The sequence below is a fragment of the Mercurialis annua genome, linkage group LG8, assembly GCF_937616625.2.
Source record: "Mercurialis annua linkage group LG8, ddMerAnnu1.2, whole genome shotgun sequence".
Classification (NCBI taxonomy): Eukaryota; Viridiplantae; Streptophyta; class Magnoliopsida; order Malpighiales; family Euphorbiaceae; genus Mercurialis; species Mercurialis annua.
In genome coordinates, this window is record NC_065577.1 from 29,725,001 (window position 1) to 29,746,159 (window position 21,159).

At 31.8% G+C, this 21,159-nt stretch overlaps 3 protein-coding genes across 3 annotated transcripts; 1 reads left to right on the forward strand and 2 right to left on the reverse strand.

Moving 5' to 3' along the window:
• Window positions 1-9,713: 9,713 nt before the first annotated feature.
• Window positions 9,714-12,232, forward strand: LOC126661857 (uncharacterized). Its single transcript, XM_050355735.1, has 4 exons — window positions 9,714-10,244; window positions 10,287-11,543; window positions 11,700-11,717; window positions 11,780-12,232. Exons 1-4 carry the CDS (start codon window positions 9,714-9,716, stop codon window positions 12,230-12,232), a joined length of 2,259 nt encoding a protein of 752 aa, XP_050211692.1.
• A 645-nt stretch (window positions 12,233-12,877) lies between these two features.
• LOC126661858 (uncharacterized) lies at window positions 12,878-13,905 on the reverse strand. Its single transcript, XM_050355736.1, has 2 exons — window positions 13,384-13,905; window positions 12,878-13,169 (listed from the first exon to the last, which is right to left on the reverse strand). Exons 1-2 carry the CDS (start codon window positions 13,803-13,805, stop codon window positions 12,878-12,880), a joined length of 714 nt encoding a protein of 237 aa, XP_050211693.1. The 5' UTR covers window positions 13,806-13,905.
• A 712-nt stretch (window positions 13,906-14,617) lies between these two features.
• Window positions 14,618-19,617, reverse strand: LOC126661859 (uncharacterized). Its single transcript, XM_056104150.1, has 12 exons — window positions 19,608-19,617; window positions 19,046-19,111; window positions 17,808-17,914; window positions 16,845-17,687; window positions 16,432-16,761; window positions 16,190-16,252; window positions 15,715-16,095; window positions 15,527-15,607; window positions 15,313-15,390; window positions 15,088-15,168; window positions 14,860-14,940; window positions 14,618-14,797 (listed from the first exon to the last, which is right to left on the reverse strand). The coding sequence occupies exons 1-12, from the start codon at window positions 19,615-19,617 to the stop codon at window positions 14,618-14,620; spliced, it is 2,301 nt and encodes a 766-aa protein (XP_055960125.1).
• Window positions 19,618-21,159: the final 1,542 nt, after the last annotated feature.

Below are 21,159 nucleotides of genomic sequence, written 5' to 3' on the forward strand. Positions count from 1 at the left end.
TTAAAAAGAGAAAAAAATAAAAAAAATCAATTTAAACCGATTCGACTAATTCGATCGCAAATTAACTATGGTCTGATTCGAAAATAGAGAAAATTGAAATTTTTAATTTTATAAATTTTGATCGGTCTTACCGAAATTTAACCGATCCAACTAATTCGGCCAAAAATCGACTATAATTCGATTTGAAAGAGAAAAAAAATAGAAATTTTCAATAATATCAATTTTGATACCAAAATTTAAACTAATTCAACTAAGTCGGTCGAAAATCGACTATGATCCGATTTGAAAGAGAAAAAACTAAAACTTTTAATAATATCAATTTTGACCGGTCTTATCAAAATTTCTATCGATTCAACTAATTCGGTCAAGAATCGACTATAACCCAATTTGAAAGGAGAAAAAATAAAATCAATTTCGACCGATAATACCAAAATTTAAAGGAATTCAACTTATTCCGTTGAAAATCGACTATGATCCGATTTAAAAAGAGAAAAAATAAAAAAATTAATGATATCAATTTAGACAAGTCTTAACAAAACTTAACCGATTCAACTATGAAAGACCCTATGGGGTAATGGCAAACCGGATTTTGAGTTGTGAATCGGAAGATTAAAATTCTTTAAAGCGGAAATAAGAATTTAAAAGAGGTTAATAGTTTAGAGGATTGACACAAGAGATTTAAAGTGGTTCTGATCACAAATTGATCCTACTCTAATACTCAATCAAAGATTGAGATTTAAAATCCACTAAAAGAGATTCACAAGAAGTTTTCTAAGCTAACTTCAAACTTAGTGCTTTATAGCTAAACAACAACTATGAGATTTTCCAAAGGTAATCTCTAACTTACAAGAGTTGAGTTTTCTCAAAACTAAACTCTAACTCACAATTGATTTTCTAAGGCTAATCAAGAACCCACAATGATTTAAGAGTTTACAAACTTACTCCAAAACGACAACAAAACAAATGTAAATTTAAGATATGTGTTTTTTGTTTCAAGGTGTGGAAACCATTGGCCTTGAAACATTGCAAATGGGTTTATATTTATACATAAAGCAATCCCCAAAAAGCACTAACAAACAAAACAAAAATTGCTCTCAGCAGAAATATCTCCCCCGAGATGGAAATATCACGGGCGAGATATTTGAATAGGCCAAAATCCTTCAACGGCTAGTGCCACGTGTCAACGCTTCATTGCATCTTCAAAAATATATCTGTTGGATCTTCAACGGTCTCATTTATCGCGCTGGAGATCCATTTGCCGCGCCCGAGATTCTTCCCAACGGTCGACTAGGTTTTGTCAGCTCAAATATCACCCCCGTGATATTTTGTGTTGCTCCGTGATAAATATCGCCCCCGAGATGAAAGTTCATCACGGGCGAGATATGCTACTGGACAGCTTGCAACTCAAGAACTTGATTTTTGCTAGAGAGCACCGAATTGACTTCCGATTGTTCCTATGAGTTCCTATACACTAATAAACAAGATTAGATCACTCATAGTTGACCGTCAAAGTAAAAAATAAAGGAGTTTGAAAGGACAAGGGTCCAACAATCCCCCCTGTTTAAATTTGACAATCAACATGCTAAAATGGCTAAGTTAAGTAAGAGACAAATTGATTTTGGCCCCCTCCTCACTTTATGCACATAAGATAAAAGCAATAAGTAAGGCATAAGTAAGAAATATTTGAAAATACTAAGCAATTTGAGCATAGAAACTTCTCCCCCTTTGTCAAGCACAAAAAGAATAATATCATGTTTAAAATGAACAAAGGAGCTAATTGAAGGATATTTTGAAAACAAATTTTAGTTTCTCATTCAATTGAGGCGCAAGGCACTAATTTGATATGATATCAAGCCTAAAACTCAATAAATTGAACTAATTTGATTTAAATAATAAAAAAATAGGTAATAATTCATCAATTGAATACACCAAGGCAAAGTCCAATCACTAAAATGGTTTTAAAGCAAATCAAAATTTTTAGGAGAATAAGATATGAAGATAAACTTTAGGTTCTTGAAAGTCAATGCTTCAATAATTCAAAGTGATTAACCTTAATTGAACTTTTCTCACATAGCAATGAACATTAGTGTGGTCATATTTCATGCAATAAAAACATTAAATTCTATGGTTCACATTTGATTGCATTTGAGGTGGCTTGGCTTTAGAGGTCTCATAAGCACAAGCATGTGAACAAGATTTGACATTTGAAAATGCTTGAGCATGTGAGTTCTTTCTAGTCTTCTTATTCCATTTGTGACTATATTGAGAAGCATAGCCATGTTTAAAGAGTTTTGTTATTTTGAGTGATTTATGTTATTTTTTTATTATTACATGTTATATTTCAATTGTCTTTTTTATCAACTTTCTTTATTGATTATAGCATTCTTTAAGACAGGTTCTCGTAATAATGTCATTTGTTGCCTGCATCTGCTATTCTATATTCTTGGTTTGTCTAAACTGATAAATTTGGTTGAATCTAGAATCATATTTACACCCTCATTTTCTTTCTTAATGTTGTCCTATATAGAAAATAAAAACATATTAATTAATATGATTAATACAAATGAATCAACAATGACTCTTATGGCATGAATCTAACTAGCTTTCAATAAATTCATTTGGCAACTGAGGTAAGCAATTCAAACTTATTTAAAATCTCTTCTAGGTAACAATTTAACTGTAAATTGGATAATTTGTAATCTGTCTTTGCGTGTTGTTGTCAACTGATACTGTTAGAACAGATCTTATCTTTCAGGATGTCGGAAATGGCCACGCCTTTTGAATACTAAAAGGCTACAAATGCAAATCAGATTTCTTGCTTCAAGGTTAGATTTTTTTGGTGAATTTGGATTTCCTTAGATATTAAATATGCAAATCTCCGTCGTAGTTCACTTTTCTGTACAGATATAGGGAACGGAGATTTAATTGATCCTCCGGAGAAATGGGCTATATATAATTCTGAAGAGAAGCTAGGGATTGAGAAATACATATCCTCCTTAAGGTTAGCACATTGCTGATTTTCTCATGGCAACTGAAGATGTATTTTTCTATATTGATAGTTGGTGGGTATTTGTGTTATTAATTTTAACAAATACAATCTTCCTAGGGTATTAAAAAAATTATAATATGCAGGCTTAGGATTGCTACATGGAATCTAATAGCTTCATCATCATTGGGGTTAGTGTTGTAAGATCTCTCTAAATATGAAAAGTAGAAGAATTATGGGGATAGGCAAGATGTAGTATGTACTTGAGAAGATGTGAAATTAAACTAATAATTATTGGAGCACGTGTCATTTACGTCATTCTTGATTCACATGGATTGCCACATCAGCAACCCGTGCTTCTCATGTTAGTTATACAGCTGGCAGTTAGTTACACAACTATAGTGTGTTAGTTAGCTGTAGAATTCTGTTAGGAGCAGTTATTTTTTCCTTCTACAAAATCAGTAGCTATATATACTGATTTTGCTTATGTAACAAACACTTTTTGATATTAATAAAAATTTGTTTGTTTCTCTAATTTTGATATGGTATCAGAGCTTAAAATGGTCTTCATATTCTTCATTTGATATTGCTTATTTTGAAAAGCTTGTTCTTCTGATACACATCAACAATGGCGAATCAGTTCAATGTTTTTGCAAAGGCAGAGGAATGAATCTCTAGTTCATTTTTTGTTCATCCTGGTGAGAATCCCTCACTTGTTCTTGTTTCAAATTCGCTCACTGAAAGCAATTATCATTCCTGGTATAGATCTATGAGAATGTCTTTGATTTCTAAGAATAAATATAAATTTGTTGATGGATCTATTGTTCCACCTCTTTGTAATGATGAAAATTTTGCTGTTTGGGAAAGGTGTAATACCTTGGTTATGTCCTAGTTATATAGATTTGTTTCACAGACTATTGCAGATAGTGCATCTTGTATGGATAGTGCGGACTGACTTGAAAGATCGTTTTTCATTGGGAGATGCATGTAGAATAAGAGATCTACAGGAAGAATTCTTTACATATAAGTAGAATACACTGAGTGTTAACGAGTATTTTACTCACTTGAAAACAATTTGGGATGAATTGAAGAGCCTTAGATCTTTACCTTTGTGTACCTGTGAGCCTAAATATTCATGTGGTCTTGTTGAGACAGTTGAGAAGAACATATCAAATAATCATGTTATAAGAGTTGTAAAAAGGCTGAATCAATTTTGGAACAATTAAAACACCAATCCTGATGATGGAACCACTACCAAAGATAAATAAAGCATTCTCTATAGCAGTACAGTTTGAAAGACAGTTGATAGGATCTGGTGTCAAACCAACAGTTGATGCAAATGCTTTTATGGCCAAAGGCTTTTATGAAGCTAGTAATGATGATTCTGGTTATGAATCTAATGTATGTTATGCTAGAGGAAGAGGTATCAATAGTTACAGATCTGGAAATGTTAGAGGAAGAGGTAATTACATGCCAATTCCAGCTTTGAAGCAGAAATTATGCTCCTATTATGGACTTACAAATCATACTATTGATGACTGCTACAAGAAACATGGCTATCCTCCTGGATTTCAGCCAAAATTCAGTGGAGAAAGTAGTTATGAACACCAAGTTCAAGTTGCTGAACAACAATATCAAGATCCCTTAGAAGAGCAAGCTGAAATTTTCAGAGATGCACACAGAACAAACTTGCCTGCACAACAAGAAATGCATAATGGTCAGATTTTTCCCTTCACTCCTGATCAGTACCAGAAAATCATGAGTCTCATACAACCTCAAGAGATTGAAACTGTAGCTCACATAAACTCTCTCTCAACTACTTTTCAGCCTAACATAGAAGAACAAGGTACTGCGCATACTTGTTACTTCTCTACTAAAGGTTATAGAGATACATGGATCTTGGACACTGGTGCAACATATCACATAATCTGTAATTTAAAGTGTTTTAAGACATTTAAAGAAGTCTCAAATGTTCATGTCAAACTTCCAACAGGACAATTGATTCTTATTTCTCACATTGGCTCAGTTCAGCTAAATCCTAACCTGTTGTTATGCAATGTCCTTTTTGTTCCTCAGTTCAATTTCAACTTGATTTCTACAAGCAAGTTGACAAACAACAGGAGATTACTCTAACTTCTATACCATGATTTCTGTTTTATTCAGGATATGGATACATGGAGGAGGAATGGCTGAGCTGAAAAGAAGGAATGGATGTATCAAATGAGTCAAGCTACAGATTTTCATGCACAATGCAATTCTGTTTCTGCTGCTTCCAAAGACAATTGTGACTTGGACTTATGGCATTTTATATTGAGACATTTGTCTCACAAGAGAATTCAAGTATTCTAAAAACTTGATTCTTCAATAAAAACATTTGTAAATAAGATTTGTAATGTTTGTCACTTTGCCAAACAAAGGAAATTGCCTTTTCCAATCAGTACTTCTATGACAGAACATTGTTTTGATTTACTTGCTGACATATGGGGGCCAGTCTCACAGGCATCCATTAATTGCTATAGATATTTTTTTAACATTGGTAGATGATCATTCAAGGTTCACATGGGTTTTTCTGCTGAGACATAAATCTGAGGCCAGAATTCATTTACAAAACTTTGTTAAATTTGTTCTCACTCAGTTTAACAAAACTATTAAGGTCATCAAAACAGACAATGGAGGAGAATTTGAGTGTGCATCATTTTATCAGCAGCATGGCATTATTCATCAAAGGAGTTGTGTCTATACACCAGAACAAAATAGCACAGTAGAGAGGAAGCATCAGCATATCCTCAATATTGCTCGTGCATTAAGGTTTCAATCTCATTTACCTCTCCAATTTTGGGCTCATTGCATTTTTCATGCTGTACATTTAATTAATAGGACCCCATCTCCAGTCATAGATGAAAAAACTCCATTTTTCTTTATTATATAATAAACCTCCATCACTTACACATCTCAAAGTTTTTGGTTGTTTGTGTTTTGCCATAACCATTGCTGCACATAGAACCAAGTTTGACAAACGAGCTTTTAAGTGCAATTTCTTAGGCTACCCTGCTGCAATTAAAGGTTACATAGTATACTGTCTAGACAGTCACAAAATCTTGATCTCCAGGAATATCACATTCTATGATAAAACTTTTTCTTACTCAAAAGCCAACCATATTGCTTCTCCAGCAATACAATCTGAATCCATTTTTGATTTAGATTGTTTGTTATCCAAAACACCATCACCACCAGTTCCTTCTGTTTCAAATAATCCATGACTTGCACCACCTAGCAGTCCATCCACACTTTCTAACCAAGAGTTTTCTCCTCTAAGGAGATCAAGCCGTGTTACTCATCTTCCTACTCATCTCAAAGACTTCACATGCACATCTGCTCATGCTCTTTCTACTGTATTGTCTTATGATAGAATCTCATCTGCTCATAAACATTACATATATAGTATAGATACTTTAGTAGAGCCTAAGACTTATAATGCAGAAATTAAGCATGAGTGTTGGAGAGAAGCCATTACAGCAGAATTAGATGCACTTCAAAGCAATAACACTTGGATTTTAACAAGTCAGCCAGAAGGTAAGAAACCCATTGGCTGCAAATGGGTGTATAAGCTTATATTTACTTCTTCTGGTCAAGTTGAGAGATGTAAAGCACGTTTGTTGCAAAGGGGTACACTCAACAAGAGGGTTTGGACTATCTTGATACATTTTCTCCAGTGGCTAAAATGAGTACCATCAGGACATAATTAGCTGTTTCTGCAGTCAATCACTGCATCTACATCAACTTGATATCAACAATGCATTCTTACATGGTGATCTCAATGAGGAAGTGTATATGTTACCTCCTCCTGGTTTTGCCACATCAACATCCTCTTAAGTCTGTAAGCTGCAGAAATCTTTATATGGCTTAAAGCAAGCCAGCAGACAGTGGAATGCAAAATTGATTGGGGCATTTTAATCCATTGGCTTTACTCAGGAACATTCTGACCCTTCTCTACTCATCAAACACAATGGTACAACATTCATTGCTCTTTTAATATATGTTGATGATGTCATACTTGCAAGCAACTCTACTTCAGAGATTCTGTCATTAAGGATTTTTTGCATACCACATTCAGCATTAAAGATTTAGGAATTTTGAAATATTTCCTTGGCTTAGAAGTTGCAAGAAGAAAAGTTGGTATTCATTTATCTTAAAGGAAATATACTCTGGACTTATTACAAGATTCTGGTTTTATGGAGTCCAAACCAGTGCCTACTCCTATGATCACTTCACAAAAACTATCCAAAGATACATCAGATACATTATCAGATAATTCAGATTACATGAGGTTAGTTGGCAAATTATTGTATCTATGTAATACAAGACTAGATATCTCCTATGCAGTCTATCAATTATCCCAGTTTCTAGATTGCCCTACATCAACACATCTTCTTGCAACTCATAGGGTCTTGAGGTATCTTAAAGGAGAACCTGGAAAAGGCTTGTTCTTCTCAGCATCTTCCTCACTTAAACTCTCAGCTTTTTCAGATGCAGACTAGGGGTCTTGTCTAGACACTAGGAGATCTGTTTCAGGTTTTTGGATTTTCCTTGTTACTTCCTTAATATCCAGAAAATCCAAGAAACAAACAACTGTCTCTAGGTCCAGTTCTGAAGCAGAATATAGGTCTCTTGCCTCTTTGACTTGTGAAATTCAATGGTTTGCCTATCTCTTCACAGACTTACACCAGAAGCTATCTTTTCTTGCTTCTCTTTATTGTGACAGTCAATCTGCAATCCAATTGGCTCACAGTCCTGTGTTTTATGAGAGGTCTAAACACATAGAGATTGACTGCCATGACATAAGAGAAAAATTAAGCTCTGGTTTGATACACTTGCTTCCTGTTTCTTCTGGCAACCAACTTGCTGATAGTTTCGCCAGGCCCTTGCCTCCACAGTCTTTTTGTGCATGCTATGTCCAAAATGAGCATTATGGATATTTATGCTCCAGCTTGAGGGGGCGTATTGGAGAACGTGTCATTTGCTGATTACATCATTCTTGATTCACCTGGATTGCCACATCAGCAACACATGCTTCTCACGTTAGTTATACAGCTGGCAGTTAGTTACACAGCTATAGTGTTTTAGTTAGCTGTAGAATTCTGTTAGGAGCTGTTATTTTTTTCCTTGTGTAAAATCAGTAGCTATATAAACTGATTTTGCTTATGTAACAAACACTTTTTGATATGAATAAAAATTATTTTGTTTCTCTAATTTTGATAATCATGTATTATAGACTTGATTTTGATTACGGAGGTAAAAATACTTATGCAGAGTTATGGCTGAAATCATGAAAAAAGTAAGATTAATCATGCTAATTTGCTCATGATTCTGTAAATTTGGTGGTGCTTATTAATTAAGACATTGATATATTAAATAATATTGAAGAGGTTTAGTAAAGTGAGAAATGTTGTAGGAGCACAAACAATTGATCTTGAAACTGGAAATTAGATTAGATTAAATAATGTTATCTTAATTATTGATAAGAAGTATCATTTGGAATAGAGCATGAAACCTTATAAAGTTATAATTGTCTAAACATTAGTAATTGAATTTACTATTTTTGAGAGTACTTACTACTTTATGCTTATTTATTAGGCACCATACTTTATACTAGATGATTTTTTATCATGTTAATTTAACTCCGATATAAGCATATTGCCACATGTTTAGATATTTATTGAAATCGAATACCTCTTATATAAACTCTATCCTGACTTTATTATTTGTAGCGTTACAATGGACACAACATTTTTGCCAATGCTCGATATAAAAGATGTTTAATTTTAAATGAGAAAAGAGCATCTCGTCAGCTTAAAGAACAATTATGCAACACTCTCTGTCAACAAACAGCAAAAACAATGGGCTTTGTTCATATATGCTTGAATTGGGCTTGAACTTTTCATAAACACTCTTCTATTAAAACTTTAGCACATATACGCCTTTTTTGTTTAAAAGATAGCAAATATGCCTTTCACCGTAACAGACTCTAATACCGTTAAATATCTCCATCTTCTCCGATGAACAACGGCAGTTTCTTCTTCAAATTAATAAAAATTAGATTATTCAAAAATCAAAGTTGAAGATAAAACAGCTAATCTCCAAAATTGTTCCAATTTCTGCTGATTTCTCCAATAATTTCAGATAATTGAATAATTAATCAGATTTGTCCCGTATATTTAAGTATTTGTCTGACTTCAAGCATTCAATCTCTCATCTAATTCAGGTACGTGATTCAAATTTAATCAATTACTCAATTAATGTCTTAGTAATTTTTCATTAGATTCAATTTTGTAATAACAAATTATAATATCTCTGTTTTAGTTTCCATTCTATTTAGAAAGATCTGAAATTTTGTAGGTTTTTCTTTGAAATAAATTACAATTATGATGAATGAGTTTTATTTTATGCAATTTTTGAATAGATTTCTAGGTTATAACTGTTCAATTATATTTGGCACTATATAAGAACGTTTTTCATTAAAAGATTTAGACAAATACAAAATAAGAATTCTCTATATAAAATTATGATTGATCTGTTTGAATATAGTTGTTTATTGCTCTATTAATTATGTCTGCAATGTGTGCAAATTAAGTTTATGGCATTTTAAATTAACTGTCATGGTTAAATCTTATTAGGAATAAGTTCAAAGCATATTTTGATTTTTTTGTTTTTTTTTTCTGTTTAGTACATGGAAAATATTCCAGTATTCATTCATTATAATGGAGAGTGGAATCAGAGTATGGACTACATCAATTTTGATGTTACTGGAATGGTTTTGCCGAATGAATGTGACTATATCAGTTTACTACAGAAACTAAATAATCAACTGGAAAGCAACCAGAGAGCTACTGAAATAGAAGTCAAGTACAAAGTGAAGAACGGATATCAACCTTTGAAGATACAAGATAATGCTACTTTATTCTTTTACAAAGAGCTCAAAAAACAAGATGGAGATTGCACAAAGTATCCATTGTGCATATCATTTGCCAAAAGTCAAAGGGACGTCAACTTCTTTGATTCGACTTTATTATTGACTAATACCCAAATCAGAAGCATTCATACAGCTGCTGTCTCAAGCTCAAAAACTACGTCAGAAATGATGTCATTTAATGGAGAAGCAGACGGTAGCATTTCAGATGCAGTCCTTTGCGCAAACTATGCGAGTAATGACTTTGATGGCGAGGACGAAGAGATAGAGAGCAAGTTTGATGACGCGAATGTGATATCGAATTGAAAACATCCAGAAATTGATCAAGGGCAGATTTACAAAGACAAAGAAACTTTGAGCACGGTTATGAGCTTCTACGCGATAAAGAATCACTTCCAATATAAGGTGAAGAAGTCATGTAGAAGACAGTTTTTCTTAGATTGTTGGGATGAGAGATGTGATTGGAAATTAAGAGCTTCAAGAAAAATAAAAACAAGCATGTTCATGATAAGGAAGTTGAACAATGTTCATATTTGCCCATTAGAATCAAGAACAAGCAACCAAAGGCAAGCAACATCAGCAATCATTGGAGAGTGCATTAAGTCAAAATTTCTGAGTTTAAAAACAGTTTACACGCCGGGAGACATATTGAGGGACATGAAAGAAGACTACGGTGTAAACATCAACCATACAAAAGCTTATAGATCAAAGGAGATGGCTCTTGAAAAAATAAGAGCAAGAGCCGATGATTCATTTGCAAAGTTGTCGTCTTATTTATATCTCCTACAAATTGCAAATTCAGGATCATTTGTGAGATTACAAACTACAGAAGACAACAGCTTTCTCTACGTGTTCATGGCTTTAGATGCTTCAATAAAAGGGTGGACTTCGTGTATGCCTTTGGTAGCAGTTGATGGCACATTTCTAAAGTCAGCTTATGGTGGAACACTGCTCTCAGCAAGTACACAAGATGGAAATGGCAAAATTTTCCCCTTAGCGTTTTTAGTGGCAGATTCTGAAAATAATAAATCATGTGAATGGCTTATTCAAAATTTAAGAGAGGCATTTGGATTGAGAGAGGGAATGTGTATTATTTCGGATCGGCATGAGAGCATCAAAAATGCAATTGGAAAGGTATATCCTGAAGTTAGCCATGGGATATGCACCTTTCATTTGTACAACAACCTCAAAACAAATTTCAGGAAGAAATCAAAAGATTTCAGAAAAACATTTTTCAAAGCAGTAAGGGCATACACTAAAGATAAATTTGAATTTTACATGGCTGAAATTGATGAGATGGATGCGCGTATAAGGCCGTATCTAGAAAAAGTGGGGTATCCAAAATGGGCGAGGGCACATATTACAAACAATAGACATTTGATGATGACAACAAATGTGGCAGAATCTTTGAATGCAAAAATTAGAGGTGCAAGAGAACTACCAATAACACCTTTGTTAGAGTACCTACGAGCATTGGTTCAAGAATGGACATATACAAATAGGTTCTCAGCCATGTCAACCTTCACAAGCGTTTCAAAAAGAGCTGAAAACATGCTACATGAAAACTACATTGATTCGCTGAAAATGAAGGTCAGATTTACTTGTTATATATCCTAATAAATGTGTGTGCATTTTGGTGTATGCCCTTATTTTATATTTGTTTCTTTTGTGTTCATTAACATGTGTCGGCTTTAATTAATTGTTGCTGTTTATGATAAAATGAGTGTCCAGTTTGGATTTTTGTAGCTTGACAGTAGCTTACCGGTGACTTTTAAATAGATTTTTTGTAATTTTAAACATTAATCGCAACTGATATTGAATTGTAGGTATCAAAATCAACTGATCAACCAAGTACGGTTTATGAACATGACCTGATATTCACAGTAGATTTGAAAGAAAAAACTTGTACTTGTAGAAGATTTCAAATGGACAAACTTCTGTGTCCACATGCCATGGCATTACTAAAAGAGCTACACCAAGAGCCTTACAGGTACTGTTCAGAATACTTTGGAAAAGAAATGATGTTAAAAACTTATGAAGGGATAGTATATCCAGTTGACAATCAAAACTTGCCTAGCATACCAACAAATGTTACAGAGAAAATAGTCCTGCCGCCACATGGAAAAACCAAGTCAGGAAGACCAAAGAAGAGGAGAATTAAAGGGCCATGCGAATCTACAAATCAAAACAAATGCAGCAGGTGCGGAGTTTACGGACACAACAGGAAAACATGCCAAAATGCCCCAAAAAAAATTGATTGTAATTCTTTAGTTATTTGATTTTTTTTAAATACATTATGATTTTATGATTCAAATTCAAACAAGAATATGAAATTATTATTCAATAAATACACATTTTAAAAATATCTTATTTTTTTTATTTTTATTTAAAGATAGCAACTAATGAATTACAAGTAAAACCGTATGAAAAACACATATGGCTATGGTTTTCGCTGTAAGTATTATTTAAGTAGCTTTTGGTCAGCTAATTAGTAGCTCATTAGTATCAGGTCTTGGAAAAGGTTTAAATTTCCCTTATGATAAGTCTTTATGTTAAAAAAATGTTAAAAAAATGGACTTTTTTTCATAAGTAAGCTACTATATTAAATATTTATTAGATACATTCTGATTAGATCACCAAATTCAAATTAAAAAATAAATTTATTGTACAATTATAAAAAAAATCTAAGCAGCTTTATGGTAGCTCATGAGCACCTACAAATTCAAGCAGCTTTATGGTAGCTCATGAGCAGCTTTTTGGTAGCTCAATGAACTAGTATCATAAATATTTCATAAGATGTGAAAATATATAAAAATTTAAAATTAGAGTATAAAGATCTGATCATAACATAATAGAAAGAAAAAATCCAACAAACTTCATATTTTTAGACAAAGTATCAAAGTATTATAATTCATATTAAAAAATCACTTATTCTCTATTTTAATAATCTTCTTTTTTCCCCTGCCTTGTTCAACCTTTGATTCAGCTCCAATGTCTTTAATCTCTGCTTTGATCTTCTTCCTTTTTCCTCGTCCTTCTTCTACAATTGGTGCAGCTTGAGTATTGGTTACCTCCATTGGTGGTTGCTTTGACAGTGCGTGAGCATACAACAAAGCACAATATCTAGACCTCATATTTTCAATCGAGATACGCAAAGGCACCTTACTCCCTTCGATGATATACTCAGCAAATGCAGCCACGAATACACCACAATCACTACATATAAAGAAGAAACATAATATAATCACCAAATTGTATCACAAAAAGAAAAAAATCAAATTACAATATCATAAACACAACCATAACATAAACAGCGCATAATAAAATGTAACCAGAACATTTAATCAAATTTAGGAGAAAATGCTACTCACTCATATGCATTAAACGAGAAATAAATGAATGAATGAAAAACACAAACATAAATATTTACCTGTCAGATTGTGTTGGTAAGCCATCAACTTGAGACAAAGCAAAATGTTCAAATTTGGTTTTGCCAACATAAGCAGGAGAAGACAAATCAATAGCTTTGATAGACGATAGTAAATTACCCATGACTAACAACCTTGGAATCAGGACACAATACCCCATAACCACTTCAGCCGCCGTTCGGTTGAGAATAGGTGACTTTTTAGAGTTGTATATATAAATGCACCTATCCTTGAATGATAAACGCTCCAATATCCAATGCCAACTATTTCCCACATGAATAGGAAATAAAACGTCGTCAACTTCACTCCAAGGAGTACCCATAAGAATCTTCTTACCCCGCATATAATCAAAAATCAAAGAGTCCCCTTTCAAAAAGTTTTCAGCATCAGAAGTCGACAAATATGAAGCATACAAACTTTGCATGCGTCTATCAAAGATATTGTCAGCAGTGGTGCACCTCACATTAGGCCTCGACTTTTGCTTCTCCCTCAAAAAATAAAACAGCACGTCGATATGCTGAAAATATAAATTAAAATTTGCAAATAACTTATCGGTAAATTACAAGTAAATTAGTAGTAAATTAGTTTTATTTACTAAAAGTAAGAGTAGTAAAAAAAACTCATAGAACATGATAAAGGCATACCACTGTAGTTCAGATAAGAGAACCATGTTTTTTTGCTTATTTGATCAACATACATCTCAAAGGGAGGTGCAATCTCATTGTCCTCAGGAGAATAGTGCTTGTACCTAAAAAAATAAAAAATAACATTATTAAAATAAGTCACAAATATATTTTACAAAAAAAAAATTATAGATAAAAATATATTTACCTGTTTTTCTCTTTAAATGCTTTTTCAAGCCATAAATCAAACTCAATTTGTTTGCAAAAATCAAATGATGCATCAATATCATTTAAAACCGGAACAGCATCATGTACTACATCAGTCAGATTTGCATGAACGAGGTTGGCATTCTAAAGAGGCAAAAATAAACAATTTAAAGAATCAATAAATAAAAAACAACAAACTGACAAGCAACAAAATAAATAAAATTAACAAAATTAAAATAAAAAATACCAAATTTGAGGGTAATGACTCTGAAACAGTCTCAGCCAATACATGACTCGGATGTTCATGAGCAGACGTGCACTCAGTATTCTAAAAGAGAAAAAAAACGATACATGTAATAATTAATAATTAAGTAACCAATAAAGGGAAAAAAACATATTAAATTTATCAAAAAAAATACCGAGGCAGAGGATAAAGTCTTTGAAACAACACCAATAGCTTCAAGGCTTCGATTTGACCAAGCACCCTTGTTCTCAAAATTCTAAAAAAGGACAAAAATTTAACAAAAACAGATATTAAACAACTACTAAGGAAAACATAATAAACTGCTAAGCAACCAATAATAAACTGTTTTAGTAAAAAAAAACAACACATGATGAAAAAACTATATTAAATTTATCATAAAATACTGAGGCAGAGGATAAAGTCTTTGAAACAACACCAACAGCTTGAAGGCTTCGATTTGAACAAGCACCCTTATTCTCAAAATTCTAAAAAAGGACAAAAATTTAACAAAAACAGATATTAAACGACTACTAAGGAAAACATAATAAATTGTTAATCAACCAATAATAAACTGTTTTAGTACAGAAAACAACACATGATGAAAAAACTATATTAAATTTATCAAAAAATACCGAAGCCGAGGATAAAGTCTTTAAAACAACACCAACAGCTTCAAGGCTTCGATTTGAACAAGCACCCTTATTCTCAAAATTCTAAAACGAGACAAAAATTTAACAAAAACAAATATTAAACAACTACTAAGAAAAACATAAAAAATTGCTAAGCAGCCAATAATAAACTGTTTTAGTAAAAAAAACACATGATAAAAAAAATATACTAAATTTATAAAGAAATACCGAGGCAGGTGATAAAGTATTTGAAACATTAACAGCTTCAAGGTTTGGATTTGAACAACCACCCTTGTTCTCAGCAATCTAAAACGAGAAATTCTTTTAATAAAAACATATATTAAAAAACTACTAAAAAAAACTTAATAAACTGCTAAGCAACTAATAATAACCTATTTAGTAAAAAAAACAACACATGATAAAAAAAATAAAAATAAAATACCTCAAAAGCATCTAAACACATAGCTGCAGCGATAATTTCAGGATGATTTCTATTGTCATTAAATGAACATGCCATAGCTTTCTGAAAGGATTAAAATATACAAAAATATAAAGAAATAACAAAAAGAAAACAACTAACAAACTACCAGATGTATACTAAAAAAATTATATAAATTGCATATAAGGTACCTTTTGTGATTTTATTTTCTCAACTGCAATTGTAGCAAAAGAAATAATTTCGTCAAAAGTGGCAGCATCCATTTCATCGATATCGCATTCTACATCCTTTAAAATTGTATCGATGTTGCATTGTGCATCCTTTAACGTCTTATCGATGTTGCATTGTGCATCCTTTAACGTCTTATCGATGTTGCATTCTGCAGCCTTTACGATTTCAGGCTCAACTTCATCACTAGAAACTTTATCAAACTCATTTGCTGCTTCATCAACTTGAGATAAATTAGTTTGATCTTCTTGCTCAACCTCCTTTTTATTCTCTACTGCCGTATCATCCTCCGCCAAATTGTTCCTTTTTTCCACAATAGGCTGCACAATATTGCGATTGATCACCTATATAATAATATAAGTTTGTCGTTTCATATTAGTACATCACTATGTTGCTTAAAAAATTGATACAAATACATATTAGCTTAATTATTTTTACCTTAAACGATATATCCTCCTCCTTGTCATCAGACCCATTATCACTAATTGAAGCTCCATTATGCTGTTAAAATAAACAAAAAAGAGAAAAAATCAGTAAATAAATACTAGTTAAATTAAGCATATCATAAGTAGTTTAGATGTGAAATGTAAGTAGTTTAAAGGTATATCAGTAGTAGTTCAAAAGTAGATTGCAAATTTTAACAAAAAAATTACTTACAAAGTTTGTCTGCTCTTCATTACATTTGAGCTCTTCTTGATTGAATCAAGAACTTTAAAAAGATTAGTAAACTGAAGAGTCACATAATCTTTAAAGCAACTCAAATCTTCCACAATTTTATTTTGAGAAGAAACCACCGTCTGCAGCTCTTTCTCAAAATGATCAAGATGCGATCTTTTCTTTGGTAAAGCTGAAGATGATGCCTCACCACCTTGATATTCAGCTTTATCATCTTCTGAATCAGATAAATTCTCGCTCACCTCCTTCTTCTTACCCTTTCCCTTGATAAAAAAATGAGATAAGTCCAACTTATTCATCTCCTCAACAGAAGGAGTGATTTTCCTCAACTTCATCTGTACAATAAAAAAGAGAAAAAATAAATAATAAAAAAATGTAAATTGTATAATTTTTATTTTTTAAAAAAGACAACACTAACCTGTTTTCCATTCAAAGAGAAGAAAGGTTTCTCTAATTCCGCAACGCCATGATTATTGTCAACTTTCCATCTCAAAATCCTTGGGATAGCATAGCCATTCTCCAAAATTGCAAGGTTATTGACCGCGACAGGGCAACATTCATAGAACCAACATTGCAAGGCATAAATGAAAACAGCCAGCCGATAAAACGGGATTTTACCTTCTTCTTCAAATTGCTTACTTTTCCCTTTCAACTTATCCTTTAAATCATCTATCCCACAATTAAAACAATCTAGTCCCCATGAAAATTCATTGCACTCACTTGACTCAATTATGTTAAGGTTAACTATGGAAACACGTTTTACGTTTTGAGACGAAAACAGAAACACATCAAGAAAATATAAAATTGCTATTTTAACTCCATCTCCCGGACTAGACCATCTCCTAGTGACAAAAACATCCTCTAAGGCTTGCTTATTAAAACAGCTAAGGTCCTTAAAATATTTGTCAAAGATCCCATCAGATGTGTTTCTAAACTTAAGTTTACTAATATCTCCATGACATTTCAAACCTGTAACTAAGGCAAACTCATCAATCCCAAATTTCAGTCTCACTCCCCCAATATTAAACCACAATTCATTTGCATTCGGTTGGTTAAGCAACCTCAATAAAAGGAAATGCAAAACTTGTGTTTGAACCTTAAAAACTGGCATATCAAGAAAATAACCAAAAGGACTCTTTCTAAACAAATCTAACTCAACATCATTCAATTTGGTTTTTAACTTTAAAATGGGATCATGATTTAAAGTAGTTTGCACTTTTGCTACAAACCATTCATCAACAGGTATAGCATATTGCCAAATCTGGAAAAGAAACCAACATAAAAACATATACAAATAATCAATCACACAATGCTCAATTATTTGTAAACTAAACATACAAAGTCATATTTGTAGCATATTTTATTACAAAAAAACACTGACCTTAGGCTGATTATCAACATCAGTAAGTGTTTTCTTCGAATTACTTCTTAAACCAGCACGATTTCCATCTTTCCATATCGCACTGACTTCATCTTTCCTTGGTGTGACTTTTTTTTAGACACTGGCTTTAATACCATTTTTTTGAAATATATTGATAATAATTTTTAAAAAGTCAATAACTTCTATCGTACTAATTGTGAAATTTGGATCATAAAGCAAGTAAAGACATCACCAAAAACAAAGGCATCAAAAAACAGTTTACTTTAAAAACACTATATTAATAAGTTAAAAAACTAACACATTCAATGTAAAATATGCTAAATATATTCACTTATAATATATATAAGGAAAAATATAAAAAAAAACATACTTATATACTGTCAATTTAATCTTAACCTAATGTCAAACAGCTGTCAATATACAGTCAAACAACTGTTAAGCCACAGACATAAAGTATCCTTTTCGAAATCACTATAGTAAAAAATGTAATGTAAGGAAGAATGTACAAATTACTTAACAAATGAAAACTGAACATAAAAACATAAAATTACAAATAAACAATGAAATTATATTAAAAATATAACATCTGGCACACAAAAATTCTGAAAATACTTTTAATAAAATGAGAAAATAATGAAGAAAACATATTTTAAAGTTTGAAATTAATGAAGCAGGATTAAAAAACAGCATCAAAAATAAAATATACTACTAATCATTTAAATAACAGAAACACTAATTAAACACAAAAGACAATCTGTTCAAGCACAACCTTTAGTGATCAAATGAACAACTTACTTAGACTCCACAAACCGTCAATTCCTTGTTCCACAAAAGCACAAAAAAAAACTTCTGCTGATAACGAACGGTTGCGTCACGTCAACAAAGCCAATTTAAAAAATTTCCTAAAAACGTTATAAATAAAAAACACAAATGAGAAAAACAAACAAAGGTAAAAAAATTGCAGCAAATAAAAATGTACTCTGATAAAATAAATATAACAGGTAATAAAAATAAAAAAGAAAAGCAACAATGTTCATACTAAGATAACATTCAATCATATCTGCAAATGATTCAATCAATCTACCAATCATTAAAAACTATATAAAAAATTCTGAAAAATCTATAATTACATACATATCATCAAAAAATTGACAGTTGCATGAAGAGATACACAATCCTAAAATCAAATAAGCTTGAAACATTAAACATCTAGGTTTTACACAAGTAAAAATAAACACAGATTCCACCAAATTCTTTAACATGCAAACCTAAATCTGAACCTAAATCACCACCATAATCACACACTACAAAATTGAATACAAAATATTGAAAAAAATGAAAAAAAAAAACAATAAAACTAAATTACAAATGACAAAAATCCAGAAACACAAAAAAAGTATAATCATGGCATTCAATAAGCTTATGTACTGATTTTACAAATTAATTTAAAAGCACAAAGAAAATCCATAAATAAAAATAAGTAAATATAAAAATCGAGAAACAATAATTTGAAAAAACAAATTCAAATACCTAAATCATGTATTTTACCTTTAGATTAGGGCTTGAAGCAAGTATAAGTGATCAGACTAAAGAAGGTATGGAGGAGAGGATGATTCAGCCGGAAAATCAAATACAGGCGAAGATAACGGTGGGATCAAACGGAGAAAAAAGAAACGAGACGGCTAAAAAAAGTCAGAAGAAAAAGGCGTATAAGTGGAAACAGAAAATTAAAAAAAGCGTACGCCTAAAACCCTAAAAGATGAGAGGGCAGATATGGAAAAATTTGAAAAAAAGAGGTACAGCGCGTCATTTCCTCAAAAACAATTGCAACATTTATGTTTAACTATTAAATGTCACAACAAAGAAGAGGAGATTGGAATAAAAATTAGTCAATGGTCCACTATTAAAAGAAGCTTATAGAACTTGTATTTTATGTACTTTAAATGTTGATATTATGAAATTAAAAACAGGAATACTATAAGAGACTTTACATGTGTTCTGTTAACGCATATAAAATAATATAATAATATATTCCAATTTTTCTTTTGGATAAATATATTTTTATTTGTTAACATACGTTAATTTCCAGTTCAACATTTTTTTCTTTGAATGATTAGTTTTAGGGATAATTAGAAGAATACCTAAATAGTGAAAATATTTGTATTTGTTAACTAAAAATTATCAACTTGATTTCTCTAGTCTAACATGTCAGGAATTTATTTTTTTACTCTTCTATTTATTTTTATATTCCATTTGTACTTTACAACTTTGTCTTCTTCTTCTTCTTCTTCGTCTTTTTTTTCTTCATCTTCTTCTTCTTTTTTCTTCTTCGTCTTCTTCTTCTTCTTCAACTCATTAAAAAAAAAATAACAATCAATTCAGCAATTTAATTCAAAATTTTCAACTCATGGCAATTAAACAAACTGATTTTTCTAATTCTATCACTATTTTTTAAAAATTTATTGTAAGTTTCAATTTTAGTTTCCGATCCGCTCGAATTTTTAATCCGTAATCAAATCGCTTCAAATTTCACTTCGAATTCATATCCAACAATCATAATTTTTTTCCAAAAATAAAGAAAATTGTAAATTATTAATTTATTTGTTCTCATTAAAAATTTATTAAAAAAGATTTTAAACAGTTTCAAATGCAGTTTCAATTGCAGTTTCAAACGGTTTCAATTTTTTTTTTTAAAACACAGTTTTAGTATTATTTAAAAAACATTTATAAAATGGTTTCAAACTTTCGGCTAATAATCACCCATGCCCCTCAACTTTAGGGGTACGGGCGCTAAACCCCCTGATGTTTAAAAACGGGCGCTAAACCCCCTGAATTTTGTGGCGGCGCTCACAAAATCCCCTAAATTCCAAATATGACGAAAAATACCCCTGGCGCCGTTTTTTCAGTCAACTGACATTTAAAAAAAATCTGACACTGTCATATCATCTGACACGTCAGAAATATTGTCACGACCCAATTTCATGAATCGTGGTCGGCGCTAGGGTATGGGTATGGTCGTACCAAAACCCGTAGCAAGCCTCGCGGAAACCAAATAAACATTTAAACCTGCAGAAAGCTGCTCGGGGCAACCGAGACTCCAACCTAAGTCTAACAATTTATATTACAGTTCTAATAAAAATAACTTAAATATCTGAAATGCTCAACAGCATGCCTCAAATATAGTAATAAAATATTACAGAGTAAATATGCCAATAATAATTAGTCGATCAAATCGACAATCCCAAAGTGCAATAATAAGTAATGTATAAACTAGTTCTACTGCGGTCTAAGAGTTCGAAAACAGTAACTAGTTTAAATAACATAAAAACCTCTGAGGAATCAAAAGAATCGG

Bases quoted from the DNA above. Each gene is read 5' to 3' on its own strand.
- LOC126661857 (XM_050355735.1), top strand. From the start codon at position 9,714: ATGGAAAATATTCCAGTATTCATTCATTATAATGGAGAGTGGAATCAG. The intron at 10,245-10,286 runs GTGATATCGAAT...GATCAAGGGCAG, and splicing joins GCAAGTTTGATGACGCGAAT to ATTTACAAAGACAAAGAAAC.
- LOC126661858 (XM_050355736.1), bottom strand. From the start codon at position 13,805: ATGCAAAGTTTGTATGCTTCATATTTGTCGACTTCTGATGCTGAAAAC. The intron at 13,170-13,383 runs GTAAATATTTAT...CTTTATATGTAG, and splicing joins TTACCAACACAATCTGACAG to TGATTGTGGTGTATTCGTGG.
- LOC126661859 (XM_056104150.1), bottom strand. The intron at 17,688-17,807 runs GTCAGTGTTTTT...TTTCTTTTCCAG, and splicing joins ATGTTGATAATCAGCCTAAG to ATTTGGCAATATGCTATACC. The intron at 16,253-16,431 runs GTAATGAAGAGC...TTATTTTAACAG, and splicing joins CAATCAAGAAGAGCTCAAAT to CATAATGGAGCTTCAATTAG.